We start from the raw sequence: 25,194 nt of genomic DNA on the forward strand, positions 1-25,194 counted from the left end.
GCAATGTCGCAGACTTTCAAGCGTGTCAGGCAGAGGGTGGACAAAAGTGCCATCTTTTATGAAAGCCCAGAGGTAAAAGTCACAATGTGTAAGGTCTGGAGACCTGGGATACCACTGGCGATAAGTATGACCGACAATATTCCGGAACGTTGGATTGAAAGAGGGGGAGTAGAAGAGGAACTTCTTCATGGGTGGCCTCCCAGGTCTCCAGACCTCACACCTTGTGACTTATCTGTGAGGTTACATAAAAGATGGCGTTTTTATCCCCACTGTGCCTGACACCCCTGAACGTATGCGACATCGCACTGTTGAAGCTGTGAATTCGATAACGAAACCATTGCGTCATGTGTCACAAGAAATGAGCCAACGTTTTTATATTAGTCAAGTAAGACATGGTGCTTACATTGAATGTGTAAAAATTTGAACTTTTCTCTTTCCAGGAACACTGTAATTGTGTTTCTATATTATGTTCTTTTGAAGCAATAAATATTGAAATCTGTTCCTTCTTTTTGAATAGCCCTGTATTATCTCTGAGATAAAGATAACAAATAGGAATAGGTAATTTTGAATTAACTACTATATTCCACCAAACTTTCAAAATTCTTCAATAGAGAGTGGAAGCAATTTAGCAGCATTTAAAGATTGTGCTGATTACCGGGAATTATCTATTCTGCTTTATCAAGTGGTCAGTAAATTCCATTACAGTGTAAGGAATCAGAACAGAACACAACAGTAAACTATTTTAGATGCACTGAAAATCAACCTCTTCTCTATTCCCTAATAGTTATGGGAACTTTTTAAAATGAGCCTTCAATGTTTTATGGTCAAAGTTCAAATACAAAAGAATGGAATATTATACACCAATCAGCAAACATCACTACTAGTTTTGCTATACACACAACACAACTTTAACAAAGCAGCTAGTAAGGTGAGAACATGCCCAAGCGTAAAATGTATTTACCCATGACATATAACACCAATATATTTTATTAACTGAAAAAGAAAACTGTTGTTCTAGGCAGAGGTGCAATGACTGCTGTTTGTACCTTGCTGTATCATTTCATCACGAAAGTTCAATTTGACACAGTATTCTACAATTCACACATGCCAGTCAAGTATTTGGCACCTTTTAAATAAAATCATGGTGGCACAGATATTTTCCTGGTTTTTTTCTTTGTTATCTTCAAAGTATAGCTCTGTGAAATCTTCATCACATTCTGCTATTCAGAGTGGCATCAAAAACCCTATTCTGAATTTCTGCTGGAGGGTGGTAAACTTTTTCAAATCAGCTGTAGAGCTTAATGGCCTGTTATGAACCCTATTCACAAGTTACGAATAAAAATCTCAATAGGATGAAAAATGAATGTGGATGAGAACTGTATGTAGACTTCAGTGGAGGGGAAAGACGAAACATTGTGCTTGGTGCCTTCCAAATTTTCAAGAGACTACAGAAGTCAGGGAGTTAACACCAGCAGAAAAATCCACTTATGCAGTGGGTCTGGAAAGGCATGGCATGATAATACATTACACTGATTTTAATAATGAAATGATTTTAACATGGGAATAATGCAAACCTGACAAACTATGTCATTGGACAATGCTGCCTGGCACATGTATGCACAATGAATTACCATGCAAACACTTTAAATAATATTGATACCCATAACTGGCAGATAGCACAAGGCAATAAAAATAGTTTCTTATTTTGAACAACTTATTATGGCTGCAAAACGACACAAAAAATTTTTTTTTTTTTTTGAAAATATTGGGTGAAACAGTAACCTCTTTATATTCATGCATTCTTGTGTGATTCAGGAGGTATATTACAGCCAAAAACACTTATTGCCCATCTGTTAAATTACAAAGATATTTCAGCGTTGATTATGTCTGCATTTAAGCATTCAAATGCTTTGCATGTTACGTTTTAATCTCAATTCAAAGCAGAAAACAAAGGTCTTCTATTCCCCACAAGTAACATCGATAAACGTGTCAGCAAAGGCAGGGTACGTCTTGTGGGTATAGTTCTTCATATTGGTATATTTTTAGGAGCAGAAAGGAAAGAGAAGACAAAATGAATGGGAGCAGTGAAAGGGCACAGCATTTGCAGATTTGTGGAGGAACAAGAAACTTATTTATTCTATTTGATTTCTTTCTCTGTTCTGAAAAACTAAAGATATCCATAAACTCACTATCTGAGGAGTCATTTAGAGCAATGACAATAAAAGTCTTTCTTGCAGATCTTCAGCACAGCGTACTCATTTAATCCTGTCTTCCACTGTAACTCACTGACTGTTTCCTCAACTAAAGTCTACACCTCTTTAAATCTGTAAGTACAATTACTGGATCCAACTTGCTTGTAAATCTACTACTGTGTTGTATTTTAGATAGCATTATCCATGATGATCACACACCACTATTCTAAAGTACACTACAGATCTATAAACCTGTGTTTAAATATATTCTTATTAATCTGCTCATGACAATCACTGGAATTGCAGGATGTAAATATTAGCTTTGCACTTTTGATAAAACCACAGTAAGATGGTACTGCACGACAGACAGTAGGTCAGTTACCCAGCTGGCACTTTCAAACTGCCGTTACCCTTCAAAATCTGCAGATGTGTTTCCTGGTGAGACTGTGATTGAACCATGTCTCATGAAGATAAATAACAAATACGGTGACAATTTTTTTCTGATGATGTGCATTTTTCTCAGAAAAGTTGCCCTAGGTGCCACATATCTGATCTCTTCATTAGAATGTGTCTGCCATCTTTGCATTTTCTGTACCTGAATCAAAGATTTAAGAATTAATCAACTTGAATGGCAGCCCCCAGTGAAAACAATCTTGTCATGTAAAAGACCTGCCATCTTGTGTGTTGTGGGATACACACCACAAACATAAAATCCCAACAGAATATGATGAATAAGGTCTTTCTGGGAATCTTCCAAATAAGTGAAACACCAGAGGCCTTTGCTATTTTAGTCTGTGGTGCTGATTAGGTTTCAGATATTTTGTTTAAAATCTCAAGAAATTCATATACCTTGAATATGACTTCCTTTATTTGGCTGTGTGTGTCATGAAACTTCAAACAAAAATAGCAATACTATGCAATCAAAAATCTCCAGAAGCGCACAACATTTCCATAGCGTGAACACACAAGCAAATGATGGGTAGCAACAAAGTTGCAAAGCAATTCCAGCAGCAACATGAATGAAATGTGGTGTTAACCTAGTTAACAACGTATCTCTGGTAATCTTCTCATTTTATGATGTTCCCTGGTTCGTATCTGTGACAGCAGTGACATTGTGGCAACTGTGTGTGATCGAGAGTTATGTACCACGCAAAGAGTTATGTACCACGCAGAGTGGACCAAAAACCTCTCGCTGGCACATATAAATGAAGGGATGTAAACTGCCACTTTCACTGCTCCCTAGTATAGTAGCATTCTCCAACATAACTTTGTACGTACCTACACAGCGTTTGGAATCTATAAGACCAGCAGACATACCAGAAAACTATACAAGTAAAATGTAAAATACAAGCAGGGGTATTAAGTGGGTCATAACTATGGCCAAAATATGATGGAATAAGATAAGGAATGATGTGATACACAATGAAGTCCATGCATAACAGTCAGTTTAAGAGATCTGTACAGAAGGTATAGAGTTGCATTTTATGAAAGTGGCTCTACAAAGAGCAACTACCGTATACTGTATAAGAGCAACTACTGTATTAACGTGGCTTTATCAGTCACTTCAAATTTTGTATGTTCACATCTAGCTGTAGCCTTGAAGTAATGTTTACAAAGGCAACATGAATGCCAACTTTCTTGACCCCTGGGCTCCTAAGTTCTGAATCAATGGAAGTTGTTAAAAGTCTACACTATCCATACTGCTACTATTTTGTCTCCTGCAACTACAATTAGCAACCTAACAAATAACTACATTGTGTTTAGTGGTGTAAGTGGAAGCATAGGTTTTCTTGTCACTGTTTCACAACAATGTTATTGAAGGGCTAAATTCATACAACAGAAGAGCAATTATCAATGAAGATATGGTTCATCACTGAGCACATGCGCCTTTCAGATTTCAGTGATGCATATGTGTACACTCAATATGATTCTCTCTCTCTCTCTCTCTCTCTCTCTCTCTCTCTCTCTCTCTCTCTCTCTCTCTCGCACACGCTATTACTCCTCCTCCTCCTGATACATACACAATCCCTTACCAGATGCTTGCAACCATCTGGCTGACACATTCTCACCTTATTCATTGCTGTATGTTTCCGGTGTCCAGCTGTTTATAAGCCAGTTCACTTTGATGATACTTTGTAGCCACACTACCTTGGCATGCCTTTCCCCCTCAACCATCTATCTTCCTTTTGAAATCAGTTGCATTAATTGGTACTTTTAAGTTTCTCATTGACTAACCACATAATTTGTTCTTTTCACTGTAACAAAAGTTCTGTCTTTGTATAATCACAATAGAATGCATTTCTGACTCATGCCATCTGTAGGTCTGTATTATTTCAAATCCCTGTATATACTCCATGGTGGATGCTTTTCTCAATATTTTCATTGCTAGTATAGCTCTCCCATTTTTATTTTGCAATTTATGGACCTGCTAGTTGTTTTCTACATCACCCTTATTGTATATTCTGTCTTGCACAAAGATATGACCAATATAATTCTCCCAAACTACAATTTTCCTGTCAGTGTCAGGAATTTTTTTTCCTCCCACTGTAACAAACAATTTCAGTCTTTGTATATCAGCACAGAATCTTTTTCCTATACATACCAGCTACTTCCTACGCATATTAAAACCATCAAGCAACACTTTTCATTTTTACATGTTCTCGCACTAATATTTCAACAATTCATTTTTCACCACTCTACTAATTCTTTTTATTAAGTTACAAGAATAAATATATTGTTCACAAACACATATGTAATTGGTTCGATGCACTTTTTTTTTTTTTTTTTTTTTTTTTTTTTTTTTTTTTTTTTTTTTTTTTTTTTTTTTTGTACTGTCAACATTTTCCACCAAAATGACAAATTCATTTGTCAGCAATTTCTGCAGTTTTATATTTCTTCACAATTTCTCCACAAAGCTTCGTTTCTGTTTGTCAGCTTAAAACATGGAACTTATAAACTGTTTCCCTGCATTAGTAACATTTATTCAATTGTATTTGCCAATTCCTGGAATAGATCTGGTCTACCACGTCCAGACAATGAGAATGACTATTGGATGTCTCCTCACTGCCATTTGGGAAAAGTAGTCTGAGCATCCAGTGCAAGATTTCCTGCATATTAATGATAATGCTGTCGTCACTGAAACTGCGTCTACAGAATATGTGGTCAAATCTCAAATTCTGGAAAAAGGGGTAAGTGATAATTGCTGAGATAAACACAGCAGTGAATAGGATAAAATAAATGAATTTATGGTGCTCGTGCACGCATCAGAATTTCTGAATGTGTTCATAAACTAGAACATGTTTAAAAATCTAAACAAACATCACTCCTATATTTTTTGGGAAAAAGATGGAAGTCATTGCTTTCTTCATGGTGTGTCAAACTTACGCAAGTCCAAGCATTTCAATTTAAAAGTCAGTTCAATTAATAAAAGAGAATATTGATGTTTAATAAATCACATGTTTAAAAAGTAATTTTGTGCCATTTAAATTTTTTCACGAGATAGTGAAAAGAGAGAGAGAGAGAGAGAGAGAGAGAGAGAGAGAGAGATACTGTAATGTATCTGAGAAAGAATTGGACTGTAAGATGGAAGTGATGGTGGGATCATGGTTTTTGTTGTAGTAGTAGTAGTAGTAGTAGTAGTAGTATATTAGTAATGGTTGGGGGAGGAGGAGGAAAAATGAATGAACAATAGAGGGAAACATTCCACACGAGAAAAATATATCTAAAAACAAAGATGGTGTAACTTACCAAACGAAAGCATTGGTATGTTGATAGAAACACACACACACACACACACACACACACACACACACAATTCAAGCTTTCGCAACCCACGGTTGCTCCCGGGATTGGAATGACTCCTTACCCTCTCCCTTAAAACGCACATCCTTTCGTCTTTCCCTCTCCTTCCCTCTTCCCTGATGAAGCAACCGTGGGTTGCGAAAGCTTGATATTTGTGTGTGTGTGTGTGTGTGTGTGTGTGTGTGTGTGTGTGTGTGTGTTTTATTGTGTCTAGGTAGTGGTAACTTAATCTATTACAGCAAAGATAACTATGAACATCTTTTAAAATTTAAATAGCAAAATGCTAAGACATACCATTTTCAACAAGATGTCAATGTGGCACTTATCTTCTTACCTTTCTCAAACCATTCTAGACTGGAGTTTATATTCTGCGAACTAAATGCTGGAGCAGCTGCAGTTCCTTGTTGATTTGGTGGCTGGCGTAATGTGAGGGGATATCTTAACTTCTTGCCTTTCCCTGTTGTTGTCTGAGGGGGAGCAGCAGCAACGGCAGTAGCAGGAGCAGTTGTGGATACAGGCACAGAAATTGATGCAACGCTTGCTTTTTTGTCATTTGTAGCCTGCGTCTGTGTTGCAACTTGGACCTGCACTGCAGAGCACTGCTGCTGCAACACATATGGCTGTGAATGGTGTTGCTGTTGTTGCTGTGGTGGTGGAGGTTGCTGCTGTTGTTGGGGTGATGGTATTTGCTGCTGCTGCTGCTGCTGCGTTTGTGGTTGATGGTGATGGTGGTGGTGATGGTGGTGCTGCTGCTGTTGCTGTTGTAGCTGCTGAGATGCCTGTGCCTGTTGTTGAGCTTGAGTTTGCAACTGGCCCGAACTCACAGAAACTTCTGACCCAGATTCTGGTGGAGGCAGTGCTTGTCCTGGAAACGCTACAATCCAACATACAACACATTTAGTACCAATTTACAAAGTAATAAATTATTTATCTATGGTGTATGGAAATATAACATTGAGACTGTGCAGTAAGAAGTGCATAAATAACACAAAACAACAATAATAATTTTTAAAAAGTGTATTCTTCTTCTCCAATCTGAATACTTGTTACATGGAACTCTCCAAGCCAGTCTTATTGTATGAAAGCCTCTTGATCTCTGTGTTAATCTTTCATCCCACATCCAGTTCCAAGTTTACAATTTTTGCACTCCATTCCAAAGTTTCTTTCATTATGTCAGTGAGAGTCCTATTAACCTATCTAATATAAAGTTCTGATCTCCTCAATTTGAATTCACAGCCATTCCTCAGGGTCTACTATGTCCTACCTAGTACTGAGGCAATGTATAATCAAGAAGAAATTTTATGCTGTTTGCTATAGCAGCAGAGCACTATCCTGTTGGAATATGAAATCTCTTAATTACTGTGATGTACTAAAAAGAGACTGGGCTATTAAACTTTTCATAGGAAATAGTATCAGCACAAAACATACTCACTTTAAGCCACATTTACACCGAGTTTACAATCACTTATCTGTTAGCAACACTGTTCCACCAAGACTGCAAAATTTTGACTAAAATGTCCACTGTTCGTGTCCCCGCCTACACTAGCGGCACTTATTTCTACATACGTATTTGTATTGTCCACTAAGCTGAACTGGCAACAAACATTTCTCACTGCGCATTCACATCGAGAGCTATGCAATGAAAAGGGAAGAGGATGAATTAATAATATGTGGTGCTATATTAATAATATTCAACAAAATAAGCAGACTAAGATTTATTTAGTTGTCATCGGTGGACAAAAACATACTACAGAAGGCTTGATGGTAATGACGTACTGTGACAGCTGAATTTAGAGGATGGTTCCTATTTTCCTAACTTCACTCGGATGTTGCCGTCTGATTCTGAAATTCTGACTAATTTTAGAGGACCAGTTGTTTGACAGAAAAACACGAATTTCAGAAAAGCATTTCATTTGAAGCAAATACTTGCTGTTAATTTTTTGGCAAAGAAAGATGCCTGTTTTAAGCCTTGCATGTTTATTCCACATTTCAAAGCCAGCTACATCTCAAATAGTTCCAGCAGTTTGTGAAGCTTCGACTGAAGAATTCAGTTACATTAACAACACTGAAAAATCAGATTTATTTTTATACATAGATTAAAATTATTTTGTATCACCACTAATGCCAACAAGCATAACTCTAATGTCACTTGCAGGTTGAACAAATGTGACTGGGGAATCTGCTGCTGTTGATCCTAGTGCCACACGGAAGTCCACTACCAGCTTCTCATTTCTATTCCTCTTCACCTCTGGCTCCAAGAGAGAGATTCAAATTGTTATTGTAACTATCCTTTTGTACAGCAGTAGCTCGCCAAATTTTCTCATGATGAATTTCCGGAAGTTACTTGTTGTCATCGTCGTCGTTTCTGCTGCTGTTGTTGCAGAACATTCTGTAACAATACTGTAGCCTGGTTTAAAGGGATGCTTCTTCCAGCCCCTCTTCACTCTTTTTGTGGAGGAGGTGTCCTTGCTGGCTCTTCTGAACCCACATATTCCCCATAATCAGATGGCAGCACTTGTGGACCTGAAGCTACATTTATTTGTTTCAGATGCCCGCAAGAGAAGATGAATGGCATGAGAAAGCAAAGCATGTTCAGCCAGGTATTCCCCCCACTGTGTGGGAGTAATTGATGGGAAGCATATTGTTCTATAGTGCCCTGTTCCTAGAGGAAGCAAATTTTACAGTAGAGTAATTTTTAGGATTGTGCTGTTTGCTGTTGTTGATGCCTTTTTCAACTTTTTATTTGCTTATGCTGGCAGCCAAGGAAGGATTCCATATGCAGAGACGTTTTTAACAGTAGAATAACAGAGTTTATGACAGACCTAAAACAGCGGAAACAGGTGTTTGATTACACATAAAATATCTTCATAACTGACAAAAACAAGGACTTTATTATAGTGATGTTAATCCCTATCCCTTTTGTGAGTTATAACAATTATTTATCATGGTAATTAACACATTACATGTTTCAACAATAAAATATCTTACCGATCTATCATTGCTCACACTAATGAGTTTCAGATATTAACTATTTTTACAACTTTCTAGACACATTTATTATATTCACACATTTTACACATAGTGCCTTGTACTTTTTACTCAAGTCACTGGTATCTGCTAGATGCTCTTTGCATGGGTGATTTCTGTATCACATGCACATTTTCTGCATGTTTGTTTTACAGAGGCTAATTCAGCACTTCCACCACTTTCCAGATGATTTTGGTCTCTTATACTCTCCTGTCTGTTCTTCTTCCTGCTCTTTTGTTCCCAAGAATTCATGCGTCAGCTGGAACATTAACTACTTTCATTTCATTTTCTTGCTACTATTGTGTTGATGACCTATGCATTTGTTGTCACCATGCCCAAGATGATGACACACATCACCTATCTCCTACATACAATCTCTGAGTTACAGGGTGGTGAAAATAAAAGATGCCCCTTGTCTTATGAACAACACACAGATAATTCACCCATTCATTAAATACAGAGTACAGAGCGGTAAATTACTATTGTGAAAAACAATGTACAGGATGTATATGCAGACCGGGGGGGGGGGGGGGGGCATCCCGGATTTCCCGGTTACAAATACATTTTCTCCCGGGTGAAAATACATTTTTACTGTGCTATGTGATAGTATACTTTCCCTCTGAACTGTAAAAGTTATCAATCCTTCGAATGGCTATGGCTTTATATAGCGGCATAGTTTTTCTTGCACTTCAGTAAACGAAACTCAGAGGGGAGGGGAAAAACACCTTTTGGAGAGATCTTTGATGCATATTTTCGTATAATGAAAGAACAAATGTGAATTCTACAAAACGCCCCATGTTACTTTTCAAGGCATTGAAACTGACATTGCGATGCGCTTTTGCAAACCAGTCACAGCTCATGTCACGTGATCTCGCCAGCCGATGACAGCAGATGTTCAGAATATAGGACACTTTATGTACTCAGCCAACAGCAACATCGCTGTTAAGTAGCATGAACACACAAATAGGAAAAGTTAATGGTTTAAATTAATATACATAGTGTTACTACACGAAAAGCAAAGCTTTCACATATAATATTGGTCTCTAATGTTTGTGGGGACATAGAACCACTGGCTCACATCTGAATAATTTCGCTACCCTACTGCAGCAAGAACAGTTGTATCTTTGCCAGATCAGTTCTCTGTAGTACATGCTCTATGCCACACGTATTTTATATACGCTGCATCACAGTAAGTGATGGAAGTGCGAGTTATTATCGTCATAATTATCACACCCGCTCTCCACTAACTATACATTAATAAGCTGCAAGAGAAGCTAAGCTTTCACATATAATGTTGATCTTTCTTGCGCATGTTACACTTTAAGATACATTACACGAATGTGCCAGTAAAATGTTCGATAACGAAATAAATTTCTTATCTTCTGGGCCCAAAATTCTTATAAATGGCTCGTCCTCAAAGAGTTGATTTTTAAATGAGAGTCAAATGCTCTGTGATTTAAGAAATTCATCGTACAATCTCACACATAGTTCATCTTGCATAAAAGGAAATTTACTTTGAAAAATATTCAAACCACCAATCGCAATATTTTCCCACGACCTGTCAGAAATAGGTTTGTTTCAGCAATTGCCAGAGAGCACCAGATAATAGGCGTCATTGCGCTTGCACAGCTACGGCGACATAGGAAGCCCGTATGTTCGTACGTGTAAAACTTTAAAAGATCTTACATTATGTCATACAAGGAACAAGACATCAAAGGATACTCCAAGAGCATTGGAATTTCATGAACCATACTAAAATGCACAATTCGTCTTAGTGCACATTCGCATGTCCAGATTCACAATGAAGTAGGCCATGACCTGTAATTAAGCTTTTCAGAGTGGTTTTTGGGATGTAAATTTTCTTTGAGTACCAGAGCTGTATTATCTCATGTTTGGTTCTTTATTACAGCATAATGCCATACGTGCTAGAAGATGAAAACTTGCACGTGGAATGCAATGAACAGCTGAAACTAGCCAATAGCATGGAATTAAAACACTTCATTTCAAATAAATTGACTGCCTCACGGTAAACATTAATGAAAGTCAAATTTCTTTAGCAAACCGACAAAAATAACTTCAATGTTTAGCAAGGCTATTAATGCTTGACTGTCAGAAAAGTGGAAATAAAATAAGATCTGAAACTAATAACATTTTAGACCTCTGTAATTATGTGAATTTATTTTAATTCACTTAACAGCTCCCGGACACAGAAATCCATTTTGTTTTCATATGACGTGAGAGCAGTAAAGGAAGAGGAAACAGCAAAATCACTAAATGTAACACGGGTCACGTAGTGACTATCCACCTTCCCACTACAACTCTCACTGCTCTGTGCATCTGCCCCAGATCTACGATATTTCCGGCACCCCCTCCCCTAAGTGTTTGAGATAGGATGCCAAAAATTTAAAAATAGACTTTTCAAAAATATTCATTTTGTAGCACAAATCTTTCCAAACAGTCTGATACGTAAAACATATACATTCGAGAAAATGGTAGACCTGTTATTTGATCTTAAGTGTGCCAAAGTGGCATTGCCACACCTCTTCACACACCACTTTTCTGTCACACATCACTGTATATCACTCTATGGATTCAAACGTGTATATTTTGTAATGGATGCCATCAAATTATATTCATGACAGTAGAAACTAAAATTTCCTGTGGAGCCTCTCCTGCTCCCAGTCGGCCGGTTTGAAATCCTGTCTATTAGCTAAAAACTTGCTGTTTTGTGTGACGTAAAATTAAATATAGGGTACATAAAACAATTTCTTTTATCTCTGATCTTACTACAGCTTTACATAGCATGCTTTCCATTCTGTGAAAGTATCTATTACCTCATCAAATCTCATCAAACGTTTTGCTATATGAAAAATCGAAATGTCATTGTCTAATACTGAAAAAGATATTAATACAAATAGTACCCAAGATTGGTGCGATTTCATGATCTGATCACGTCTATTTTGTCACTGTCTGCTAGATGAAACGAAATAGGCCTATCTAATATTGCAGCACTTTTAACACACACCAAATAAACGAGACAGTTTTGTCACAAATGGTCATTTCTATAGCACGACAGAATATAATTCACGAAGCACCACCATCACATGCCTATTAGGCCTTCTAAAAGCGAAAAGCTTTGTGTTAGGAAATAGTTTCACACTTCATTCATACGTTCCAGCTTCTCAAGAACGAGATCGAGAAGTAGTAGTATGAAATTTGTGAATAAATTTTGAATCTTCATATTCTTCCATAATTTGTGTGATGTCGGCGTTTCTTCTGCTTCCTCGTTCTAACAATCAATCTTGTCATCACTAATTCTGTACTATTCCTGTCAGTGTCAAGACTCATTCTCTGGTTAACTTCACTAACCCTGCCAGAATCACAACTTCACTTACCCTGCCACAATCACCAGTTTAGTTATCCCGCATTTATTCTCCAGTTGGGCATTATTAAGTGTTCGTACAATGCCCCTTCTGCACTACTGCCAGAATTGAACTTTCGTGGCGGCTGCTAGTCGGGGTCTGTACATATGGCACTTACAAGCGTAGTGATCTGGCCAAAAGTTTTCTGTCAACATTTGATTTTCTTATATACACTGAGATGATAATACATAATCTTTCTTATCTGTTATTCCTTTTTATCGTTTACTTCCATTCTGGTAGTCTGAATCTATGGATTTCACTAGTAATTATAACAAAGCTCATTTGCAAACCCAGTTAACCACATAACAGATTGGCATTCATCCGTTCGGCTTTATTCCGCTCAGCTCATATAGCCCCGTCCCCTTTTGTATGCAGGAAAGTTAATTTCTAGATGCAACTGGGATTCCTCTGGCAGAGACAACATGTACACTAAGCACACATTCAAAAATCGATTTATGATTCGTTCAGATATCAACTTAGAATGTATTCAAAAATATCAAAAGGGATGTGTTTCAAAATCCTATGGACTGTCAATAGACCAACGTACGCTGAATGCTAGGCTTTGTGAGGTAAGATTTGTTACTCACGAATATGAATTTGGCGACCCCCCCTCCCCCCCTCCCACACTGAAACTGCCGCCCAGGGCAGACACCATGGTTTGCCTCCCTGGCCCAGAGGCCCAGGACTGCTGTGCACACAGGCATCTGGCAGCTTGGGTGCACCAGTAAAATTTTTCTGGTTATCATCTGGCTGCTTACTGCTGCTACTGCTTATATAGCTTACAGCCACATTTCTGTAGCCAGAAGTGGGAGAAGGTACTACTAATACGCGACTCAACTGTGTATGCGCATGAGCCCACTTGCAACTGCTCGAACGAATCTAATGTAAACAGAATGAGATTTTTCACTCTGCAGCGGAGTGTGCGCTGATATGAAACTTCCTGGCAGATTAAAACTGTGTGCCCGACCGAGATTCGAACTCGGGACCTTTGCCTTTCGCGGGCAAGTGCTCTACCATCTGAGCTACCGAAGCACGACTCACGCCCGGTACTCACAGCTTTACTTCTGCCAGTACCTCGTCTCCTACCTTCCAAACTTTACAGAAGCTCTCCTGCGAACCTTGCAGTTTCATATCAGCGCACACTCCGCTGCAGAGTGAAAAATCTCATTCTGGAAACATCCCCCAGGCTGTGGCTAAGCCATGTCTCCGCAATATCCTTTCTTTCAGGAGTGCTAGTTCTGCAAGGTTCGCAGGAGAGCTTCTGTAAAGTTTGGAAGGTAGGAGACGAGGTACTGGCAGAAGTAAAGCTGTGAGTACCGGGCGTGAGTCGTGCTTCGGTAGCTCAGATGGTAGAGCACTTGCCCGCGAAAGGCAAAGGTCCCGAGTTCGAATCTCGGTCGGGCACACAGTTTTAATCTGCCAGGAAGTTTCTAATGTAAACAGTTGTGATGTCACGCTCATCGGGCAATGGGCAATTTGTTGTTACGAATCATTGCATAGTCTTCTTAAAGCCTTTGACACATTTTGCTGTTGGCAGACACTTGTAAGAGTACTGCATTTTGTTGTTGTTTGTGGCACATTTCATTTGCAACAAAATGTTTTATTTTCGTTTTTGCTCTCGTTCATGTTTTATTGTTTCAGTGTTATTCTGCAGCAGCGGGATGCAGTAATACCCTTTGTTAGAGTATCGGTTCTTACCAGACAAAATTACAAAAATTCAACTGAAAACTAAAACAACGAAAAATTCCCGGCATTCTAAAAAATTCTCAGCTTTTTCCCAGTTTTCTCCCAAATAAAATATTCCCAGGTTTTTCTTGGATTTCCTAGTTGTCCAGGGTCGTATACACCCTGAATGTACCGAGCATTCAGCAGGTCAATAGTTCACAGGATGTGCTGAAAATTTTCCACCATAAACTTCGATACCCAATTCAGCATGTCTCATCATGTTTCTATGAACTTTTACCAATTCATTTGGTGTGATTTCCTTAATTGCGCTGCAAATGTTTGTTTTTAATTCAAATTGTATGTGGGTTGTTACAGTATATTTTACCCTTTAAATTGCCCCAAAAATAAAACTCACAAGTAGAAAGCTCAGGCGATATGGCAGGCCATAAACTTGCAGAAACTTTACATTCTTCTCTGAAAGCTTCATGGACGTATGACATTGAAAAAATGAAGTATGCGCCATAGCACCATCCTGTTGCAAAAATGCATACTCTTTCTTCCTCTGTACTATGAATGGTTGCAACAACTATGATACATACACTTGAGAGTTCACAATGCTATTGAAGAGCATGTGGTCTACAATCTGTTGGCTTGAAACTTTAAACTGCACACCAAATGCCTGCTTTCATATCATGCAGAGGCACGTCAAAGCATTCCCCGAGATTGTCTGTTGACCAATAGCGTGTATTTTGAGAGTTCACGTACCCACCAAGGTGAAACCATGCTTCATTTGAGTCGAAGTAAATATTTGTACCCAGATAACCATCAGGAGATCCATGAGAAACCATTCACAATAGTGTTGTCATTGTGATTAATCTGCAGGTTGTAATGCTTGCATCACTCTTACTTTATACGCTCGCATATGTAACAGCTTCAGCATATTCTGGCATATTGATCATTTGATGTTTAGTTGGGAGGATAGGTGTCTAGCTGATTTACTTGGACTTCATACCAGTCTCGTGAACACTTTCAATATTTTCCAGCAAACAAACTTGCTTTACACAGTTACGTTCGGCATTGGCTCTAAATTTAATGATCACTTTCTCTGCACAACACTTTTTGCCAGAGCAGCCGTCTCTAGATATTTTATTGGGAACCTTTCATTTAATGCTTTAAATGAATTTACATCCAAAAATATTTAAACAGTAAACATTGTTTGTTCAACTGAAAAATGCATTCTGCAGCACTGTATTCATAACAACCTTAAACCTACAACTGAAAACACAGCACAGATCACTAAACCACCACCTGACATTATATGACTCCTCTCAAGTGCCACCTTAGCATTAGGAAACAACAACACACCGATAGTTTCAAATATCACATTCAGTGTAACACAGGGCCTTTTTTAACTTGGCGACCCTGTATAATTACAGGTCATTTTATCAACTATCTCCACTTCATACTTTGTTGCATTTAGGAATGTTACGGTTCCAGATTTCTTCTTTCCTTATTGCTACTTCAGCATGCAGTGTACTCAGAAAACTCACATTTTTATTCTTCTTTCCTTGGTATATAGTTATGGTGGAGTCCGTGTTGCCAGTTTGGAGCAGGATGATGCAGGAGTTTATTTCAAGGCACTTCTTGTTCTTTGCCTGAAGTAATTATTTTTTTCTTTCTTCTTTGAGCTTTTTAGCGAGTTAAGGGGATGTGAGTCAGTTCTCTTTTCATACTCTTTCCTTGATTTACAAATGGCTCCGCAAGATGTAGAATGAAGTAGTCCCTACATAACTGCCTCAGACTTTTTGTCTTCTTCTGAGATATGGGAAAGCCTTACTAACGTACTTTGTCTCATTGTTGGTGGCAATCCAGAATCTGAGATCATATTTATTAGGCATGAACTGAGTGGACTTGTATCTTGTTTTGCTCAGTAATAATTGCTCCAGTATGGTTATACTTTCTCCAAGGTAGTAAGAACGGATACTTTTTTCTGAGACTTTCACTGAATTTCCGACCCAAGAGCTAATTTGTTGGAGGACATGCGTTCAGCTCAGGCTGATTTTTCAACGAAAGGGAGAAACCAGAGAAGGTCCTGAAATCTATCCCTCAGCACGACATCGAGGATAAAACTAGGTGCCCAAGAATGAGACCCCAAGTTCATTCACAGATATATCTTTTATACAAATGACACACTGAGTATGTGATTGCTATCAGTTTTTCCAGGTCCTTGAGAGACACGGTCCAATAATTCTTTGTAGTAATTTCCAAGCATTTCATTCTTCATATTATCTCACGAGACATGGGTGGTATCGTTTGTCAAAAATAAGATGGAATGCACCGATGACCGAGTCGTCTATTTATGGGCAAACTTACGCATAGAGGCCTTCTAACTCCTTTAAAACTTTCACAACCAACTTCCTTGCATGAATTGGAAGATGAAAAATAGGGAATCTCCCACTTGGTTCCAACCTTGGGAACCATCTTCGTAGAAGCATTCCATTTGGCCTGCTGTGAATGATGAGCTGAAGAGCGATGTATACCAACATCTGAATCTTTATCTACTAGTCCCTCCTCTTTTACAATGTCTTCTTCTTCCCTTGTCTCTGGTCCAAAATCCTCACCTACATCAGTGAAGTTAGTTTCTGGTCCAACATCGGACTTGTCTAAGAGATGTAACATTTCTTCAGCATAAAACTCACACTAATGAGACATTTTCAAAAATGTGTCGTGGAAAAAGGATGTTACCTGAATTATCTGATATCAACTGTGACTGACAGAAAGTGCACATGCCCAGCTGCAACAATTTGCTGTTTCACTGATTGTTTACGTATATACACAAGACAAACTACAGCAGTGTCAAAGTGACCCCTTCCCCATTCTAGGTCTATCGAATCACACATTGGGAAATAATAATAATAATAATAATAATATGTAAATCCTAATACAGCACTGCGAAGAGGAGAAAAGGTTAGGAAAGGTCATACAATTTCACAGAGGAAGTAAAACAATTGGGTACGACATTGAAGAAAAAAATATGACAGGTGTCATTTTGACCTCTTCTACCATTCTAGTGTTAAGAATGTCGCTTATAGGTGAACTACTGATAGTGAAAATAATAATAATAATAATAATCTGAACTTCCAACCTTGCTGTTTGCTTACTAAATTTCATCCAGAATTGGAAACTATCAAAACCAAACCACCTATAAAATTTCCATATTTCTTGTTTATCTTCAAATTTTCCTTTCTCACGACTACTACACTATGAAAGACGTCAGTCCCCCACCCACCACCACTCACTGCTGTTGGTGCTTAGCAACACAGCAACTTTCTGTGGCCTTCGTTTAATTTCATTATTCATACATTCCACAGGCATTCCTCTAGCTCAAAGTGTGACAAGTCAGTATTCCTTGCTTCTTGTCCAGTTCATTTCCAAAACACTACACCCAATACAATGCAAGACAACATGCAACACAAGGTAAGACAGAGCATAAGTTGTTTCTCTAAAACTTTAGGGACACACGCTTTCTATCAATATACATTTATTTCTTGGACTGTCTCATGACAAAATTTACAAAGTTTTATAATTAGGTCATGGAACAAATACAACAACATATCAAGAAACCAAGGCTTTATAAGTATTTTTTTAAGCTGTCCCTGCTTATTTGTATGTGTGTGTGCAGCGGGTGGGGTGGAGAAACTTTGTCTATTTCTTCTCATCGTCTTTTTTATATACGAGGGCTATTCAGGAAAAGGGAACATTTTGGCATTAAAAAAAAATCTAAGTACAAGAAATACATTTTATTACATACATCGGAAAGAGCGATTGATGTACTACTTTTCCACATAATCACCAAACACATTGAGGCACGTACCATAACACTGGACAAGCTTTGAAAGACCTTCGTCATAAAATTCTGCCACCCGAGACTTCAGCCAGTGAGTCATGCCCACATGGAGTTCCGCGTCGTCATCAAAGCACTGCATTGCAAGCCTGTTCTTCATCTTGGGAAATAAGTGGAAGTTGTTTGGTGCAAATCGCGGCTGTAGGACGGGTGAGTGAAAGTTCCCCATTTGAATGAATTAAGGAGTTCTTTAGTGCAGATTGCCGTGTGAGATTGGGCATTGTCGTGCAAAAACAAAATTTTGGACATTAGCTTTCCTCGGCGTTTGTTTTTAACTGCTCTTCTAAGGCCGTGCAAAGTTTGACAGTACCAGACAGAATTTATCGTTGTTCCACGTTTCGAGAAAATCAATAAGAAGCAAACCTTGCCTATCCCAAAACACTGTACCCATCAACTTCCTTGCTGACATGGTTTGCAAACACTTTCTTGTTTTTTGGGGGAGGACCTTGTGTGCCCACATTCCTTGGACTGTAATTTTGTCTCGCAATTGACATGTCTATCCAATAATGAATCACCATGTTTGTGGTAGGCCTCCAGAAATGTCAACGTTTCTTCCATTCGTTGTTCTTTTTATGGTGCTCTGTAAGTATTTTGGGCACCATCTTGTACAAAATTTGTGGCAGCCAAGCTTTTGAGAGAATTTCAAACAACGAAGTCCATGAAACTTGTGGAAAAGAAAGCAAAAGTTCCGTAAGGGTGAAGCGACGGTTTTCACGAATCGTTTCATCAACTTTAGTGACAAAAATCATCAGACACAATGCTCAGGCATCCACTCTTCTCTTCATCCTGAACATTGGTTCGGCTATTTTTAAACCGAATGCACAATTTCCGGACGGAACATTCACTCATTACGTTGTTTCCACACACGTCGCACAGTTCACAATAAATTTCTATGGGTTTTAGGTTTTTTGCCAACAAAAACCATACCACAGAGCGCACATCTGGCAGAGTTTTTGATTGCAGCAAACATTTCAAATTTGAATATCGAAAAAACCAGACATGCAGAGACGTTCCCGCTGTCACAGATGGATGCCGACAGAGCCGCTGAGCACACACATACCAAAATATACGTGATCAGCACACGCCTAGTGGCGTCAACGGAAACGTTCCCTACTTTCCGAATAGCCCTCGTACTTTCTGAATTTCTCCAGGGTTTCAATGCTCAATGTTCAGATTAAATGACAGAAGGATAGGCTGCAAACTAGTCTCCCTTAATTCTCAACTACTGCCTCCTTTTCAAATCTTTCTACTCATAACTCCAGCCTGATTTCTGTACCACTTGTAGATAACCAGTCATACTTGGTATTTGTTACAATAATTATCAAAAATTTATTTAGCAGTCTCACGTTCAAGTGAGCAGGCAACTGTTAAACCCAAACTAATTTGACACATGTGCATGTATCTTGCAACTGCCTTGCAAAGGAATTAACCATCATCTTTTCCACCCTTTGAATTACACAAACTAAAGCAAATCTTACCTAGTTGTGGTGTCTGCAACAGCAGTTGTGACTGAAAGGCAGAACCTAATCTGGGATTTAGTATTTGCGTTGTCTGCAGAGGAGTTGCAGCTGACCCTGTAATCTGGATCCCACCAGTGACTTCGAGTGACTGGACACCACTTGTTGCCACGTGAAGACCAGTTGTGAGCTGATACTGTTGATACTGCAGGTGCAGCCCAGACCCATGCTGCACCTGCAATCCAATATAATTCACTATTTACACCACAATGAATAACCTAACACAGCCACTTTTAATTACATCCAGCTTTTAGGCTTCAATAGAAACACTGTGTGTGTGTGTGTGTGTGTGTGTGTGTGTGTGTCACAGACACTCTTGCACGTGTGCACTGTAGTACACTATACTAAATGTGAGACACTCTCAATTTTAAATACATTAAATACACAAGAATTTAATACAGTCAAGGTGTGAAACGTATGTTCCATGTATTTGCATTTATATATAATTAAAAAAAAAAACCCTACTACTACTACAATATATGGCAAACAATGCTGTGAAATAATACTGCCACCTCGTATGCTACATGTATATGCTTTTCTACATTCAGGATAATTCATCTTTATTATTTTTGATATGTGCTTATTTTTCACAATTTTTTATAAACTTCTATACCAGAAACTAATTCAAATTTCACATGTCACTATTTAGTTTTCATTGACAAACAGGATATTTGAGAGTCAGCAGCAAACTGACTTCTGGGTAATAAACTGGTGACAGTTCCACTCAATGTAACAATGCAAGTAGCTAGATTTACTTAAAGCAGCAGTAAATTTCAGTTTGTCTTTACAACAGTTTGTACTACTATTGTGTGATGGGACATCAAATTTGTCTGTAAACAGACATATTTCATTTTTAACTTTTTCAACCTCAATGTTTTATTGAGAAATGGGAAGTCCAAGATGAAATAATATGGAAAGGATGGATTGCTACTCACCATAAGCGGCACGACTGAGTCACAATCTGACACAAAAATACTGCTAGGAATGTTGAGTTTTCATATTATTGTCCTCATCCACAAATACAACACATCCACAGAAGAACACATTTGGCCACTGTCATCTCCAGGTACTATGATCCTACTATAACTGCATCAGAAATGAACAGGAATTTAGCTGGGGTATGTAAGCGAGTGTATGGAAGATGTATGCAGTGAAAATGGTGATGAATAGCAGAATAGGTATGAGGGAAGATACTAGTGCTGGCTGTGAGTGCAGCGATGAGGTGGCACAGGTCTGCAGGTTGGTAGGTGCAGCATCTTAAGGATGTGGTGAAGGTGAGGGAGGAGCACAAAGGGTAGAAGAGAAGCAGAGAATGAGAAAGGATTACAAAACTTCCAGGGACCCAAATATTTTTCCTTAAATAGAGGTCTTGCCAGAGTACATGGCCCGAGTGACACGAATCATAAATCTAGCATTTATAGGTAATATAACTAAGAGTTATTAAAACTCGCTTATATGCAGCAAATATTATACGAGGTCTGTTCACAAAATCCTGGAACTTTGTCCACAAAATTTTTCTACGCCTGGGTTTTACTTATGGTCTCCTTTGAAATACTCTCATTGACAATTGAAACACCACTCCTGATGGCATTTCCACTTCCAGGAGAAGTCTCGTTATGCTTCTTGCTGGATCACATGAAGCACTGTCTGCGAATTTTCTTTTATCTCACTTAATGCTGTCCTTGTCCTTCAACAGGGTTTACAACTATGGAAATAAAAAAACAGTCCGCAGGGGCCAGGTCTGGTGAACACGGGGGAGGGGGGGGGGGGGGGGGGGGAAGGCAGCACAGTGATTTCATTTCTTGTGTAATAGTCACGCACCAGCAGGGATGAATGTGCAGGTGTGTTATCGTGATGCAAGAGCAATGAATTGTCGCACCACACTTCAGCCCATTTCAATCTCACGTTTTCTCGCAGACATCGCAACAGGTCCCGACAGTATCACCAATTAACAGTTTGTACCTGTGGCACAAATTCGTGATGAACTAATCCTTTAAAGTCAAAGAAAACTATCAGTACAGTTTTGACATTTGACCTGATCTGACGAGCTTTTTTGGTCTTTGAAAACCTTCCCCAACTCACTGTGAAGACTGAATCTTTGTCTTAACATCATAACCATAGACCCAAGTCTTATCACCAGTTACAATTCTCTTAAGGAAAATCTCGTTCTCATTTGTGTGATCCTAAAGCTCTTCACAGATTGCGAGGCGAAAGTCTTTCTGGTCTTGACTCATGAGCCATGGAATGAACTTGGTGGCAGCACAATGCATTCCAAGATGCTGTGTCAGGATTTCATGGCATGAGCCAACTGAAATGTTACATTCTTCTGCAATCTCTGACAGTTTTTGACTGGAACGCATAATTTCGTTGATGCTCCCGACATGAGCATTGTCGGTGGACATCAAAGGGCATCCTGAACGAGGGTCTTCTTTCACTGCTCTTCAGTCAATTTTAAATTGTGTGAACCAGTAGTAAAACTGAATATGGATAAGCACTCGTCACCATAGGTTTCATGCAGCATTTGGTGCTTCTCTGTAAAGGGTTTCTTCTGTTTCACACAACATTTAATGCAGACGCATTGCTTCTCTAACTCTGCCATCTCGAAGTTTTGTAAACTGTGTGACAACATTCTACTCAATACAGTAACTACAGACATACAACAATGAAACTTCTAGTGGTTACACATCAAACACAGGCATGTGCAGGGATGCCAATTGCAATTTCACTCCAACATCCCACTGGCATGAAATTACAAATGTTTCTGATTGTTTTTGAACAGACATAATTATTATTACACTTTTCATAGAACATATACTTAAAAAAAATAGATTATTAATTCCTGTTTATTTTGTCTTTCCAGCATATTATGGTGAACGAAATTGTTGCTGCAGCTGGTTGATATAAGTTAGAACTGATTCATCTACATTAAAAGAGGAAAAGAAATTCCTGGCACAGGAATCATTATCTGCAGCATTTAAGCACATTCCTTATATTTGAATATGCCACACATATAGACGGCACTAAATCTTATTTCTTCGCCACTCTCAGAAAATTCACCTTAGCGATTGTCAATGTCAGCTTTTCCTGAACTGTAAGCATTCTACATTTGCAGGAAGTAACTCCACAGAAATATAATTGACAAGTCCAAAACTTCAGTAACCAAACAACTACACTTTTCATGCTTTGTACTCATAGGCTCAGTGACAATGATGTCAGATAAAGTGACTTAAATTGAACAGAAATCTCTTTCAGATTCTTCCAATGCATCTGTCGGTACTGATACAAGGGGAGTTGACTTATTGACTACACTCTAAGACACATGTTGACCAGGTGAATCAGTTACCATTTAATGCACCACAGGACAAATTAAGACCTGAGTAAAGTTGAAAGAAATCATAAACTCAACTACGACATGCTAGGAATTAAATAAAAAACATTACTTCAATGTGCAAAATGTTTAATGTTTACTCCGTAACTGCAGACTTTTTCTTAAAGCAAGGATCGTTACAAGCAGGAGAAGTAACATTGCTCTTAGGGGAGTTACGCCAGGACCAATGGAAATATTAGTTAAAAAGTGGGATATCCTTAAAAACAGGTTCATTGATTCAGGGTTTTAATGTATGCACATGCTTGGTGTGATTGAGGGCGTGTTTAGTACTCGGGAAGAGCAGAGAATAAGATAGGCAGGTAGAGGTCAGGAACTAGCAAAGGTCAAGGGCTGGGGGTGGAGTGAGGTGTTTACGGGAACGAAAAATATGTTGCAGAGTGTTCACACCTGCACAATTCAGGAAGCTGGTGATGGTGGGAAGTATCCAGACAGCACAGGCAGAAAAGCCGTCATTAAAGCAAACCCCATCACATTGGGTAGCATGCTCTGCAACCAGGTGATCCAGCTGCCCCTTGGTCATCGTTTAGCAATGGGCTTTCATGCGGACATACACGTGGTTAGTAGCCAAGCCCACGTAGAATGCGGCAAAGCAGTTGCAGTTGAGTTTATAGATCACAGGGCTGCTGCTGTTTTCATAAGTGTACCTGTCTCTGATGGGGTAGTAAATGCCTACGACTAGAATATGTGGTATTAGGAGGATGTATGGGAGAGCCAATGGGTGAGAGGTGAAATATCACTGAATGGGGGTGGGCAGTGTAGATAGGAGAATATTTCTCATTTCAGGACACAATGAGAGGTATGGTAGTCAAAATCCTGGACGAACACGATTCAGTTGCTTCAGTCCTGGGTGGTACTGAGTCACAGGAAGAGTGCTAAATTGTGGTTAACTGTTCGTATGTGGGGGATGGTAGGTGAATGGGGAGAAATGACTGTGTGTGTGTTTCTGGACAAAGTTGGCAGGGTAATTTCTGTCTGAGAAGGCCTCAGTGAGACCCTCAGTATATTCAGAGAGGGATTGCTTGTCAAGTACAGGTGTGGTTACCGTGGGTGGCTATGCTGTATGGAATAAACTTCTTGGGGTAGAATGGGTGGCTGCTGTCAAAATGGAGATTTTGCTGGTGGTTGGCAGGTTTGATGTGGATGGAGATCCTGATGCAGCCACCTTTGAGCTGGAGGTTGACATCTAGGTGGCGGCTTGTTGGGCTAAGGAAGACCAGGCGAAGTGAAAACTGAAGAAGGTGTGGAGGTTCTGGAGGAATTGGATAGGGTGTATTCACCATCAGTCCAGATTATTACGATGTTTTCAGTGAATCTTAATCAGGTGAAAGGTTTAGGATTGTGTGTGGCTAGGAAGGATTCCTCTAGATGCCCCATGAATGGTTTAGCATAGGATGGTTCATGTGAGTGTACCTGATGTACCATGCATTTGTTTGTAGGGGATGCCTCCCAAGAATAAATAATGTGGGTGTGGTCACAGTACCATGAAGGATGTTGCAGGTTTGGCCTCAGGCAGGCATATGGAAATAAAGTTTTCAATAGTGCGAGGTCATAAGCATTGGGAATGTTAGTGAAGAGGAAGGTGGCATTCACAGTGACAACTGTGGAAAGTTGGAGGTTGATGTGGTCGGCCTTCTACATAGAAGGGTAATAGGCTGAAGGTGTTGGCTCAAGGACAGGGAGCCTCTGTGGGGGTACAGTAACAATAGGGCTTTCTGGGTGGCTGGATTTATGTAATTTAGGAAGCATTTAAAAGGTAGGGTGCGGGGAGTGGTGGTGGTGGTGGTGGTGGTGGTGACAAGGTAGGTAGACTCAAGAGAAGACATTCTGGGACAGCTGGCAGAGTTCCTCCACAGTGTAATCCCTACAGTTCATAACCACAGTGGTGGAGTGTGGTACTTTCCGCAAAGATGAGGTTGGTTTTCATGTCAAAAGATTTGGAAAATAATGGTGAAGCGATGTTCGAGGTTAGGAAATTCTGGAAAGTTAAAAGGGGATGATTTTGTGGGCATTGGATGTTGATCACAGTTGTATTGAGGAGGAGTATACTAAGTCAGGCAGGGTTCGTAACTGGTTTCAGATTGGTTGGCTTAGTAGCAAAGAAATGTTTCTGCAAGATGTGGGGTAGTAGAGAAGATCTTTAATTTTGTGTGTGTGTGTGTGTGTGTGTGTGTGTGTGTGTGTATTTTCTACTTCTGATGAGTGAACAGTCAGGAAGCTGAATGTTTCCAGCAATCTTTTTCATGGTGCTTGTCTGCAACTTAATGCCTGCTCCATGTGG

The 25,194-nt window shown here is 39.1% G+C and overlaps 1 protein-coding gene across 1 annotated transcript in view; it reads right to left on the reverse strand.

Moving 5' to 3' along the window:
- LOC126253159 (ankyrin repeat and KH domain-containing protein 1) overlaps positions 1-25,194 on the reverse strand; it is a 241,908-nt gene that overhangs the window by 94,479 nt on the left and 122,235 nt on the right. The window contains exons 22-23 of the mRNA XM_049954320.1: positions 19,490-19,703; positions 6,328-6,867 (exon numbers count right to left, since the gene is read on the reverse strand). Of these exons, the coding sequence (XP_049810277.1) occupies positions 6,328-6,867; positions 19,490-19,703 (754 nt within the window). The remainder of the gene's footprint in view (positions 1-6,327; positions 6,868-19,489; positions 19,704-25,194) is intronic.

Source organism: Schistocerca nitens, chromosome 1 (genome assembly GCF_023898315.1).
Source record: "Schistocerca nitens isolate TAMUIC-IGC-003100 chromosome 1, iqSchNite1.1, whole genome shotgun sequence".
Classification (NCBI taxonomy): Eukaryota; Metazoa; Arthropoda; class Insecta; order Orthoptera; family Acrididae; genus Schistocerca; species Schistocerca nitens.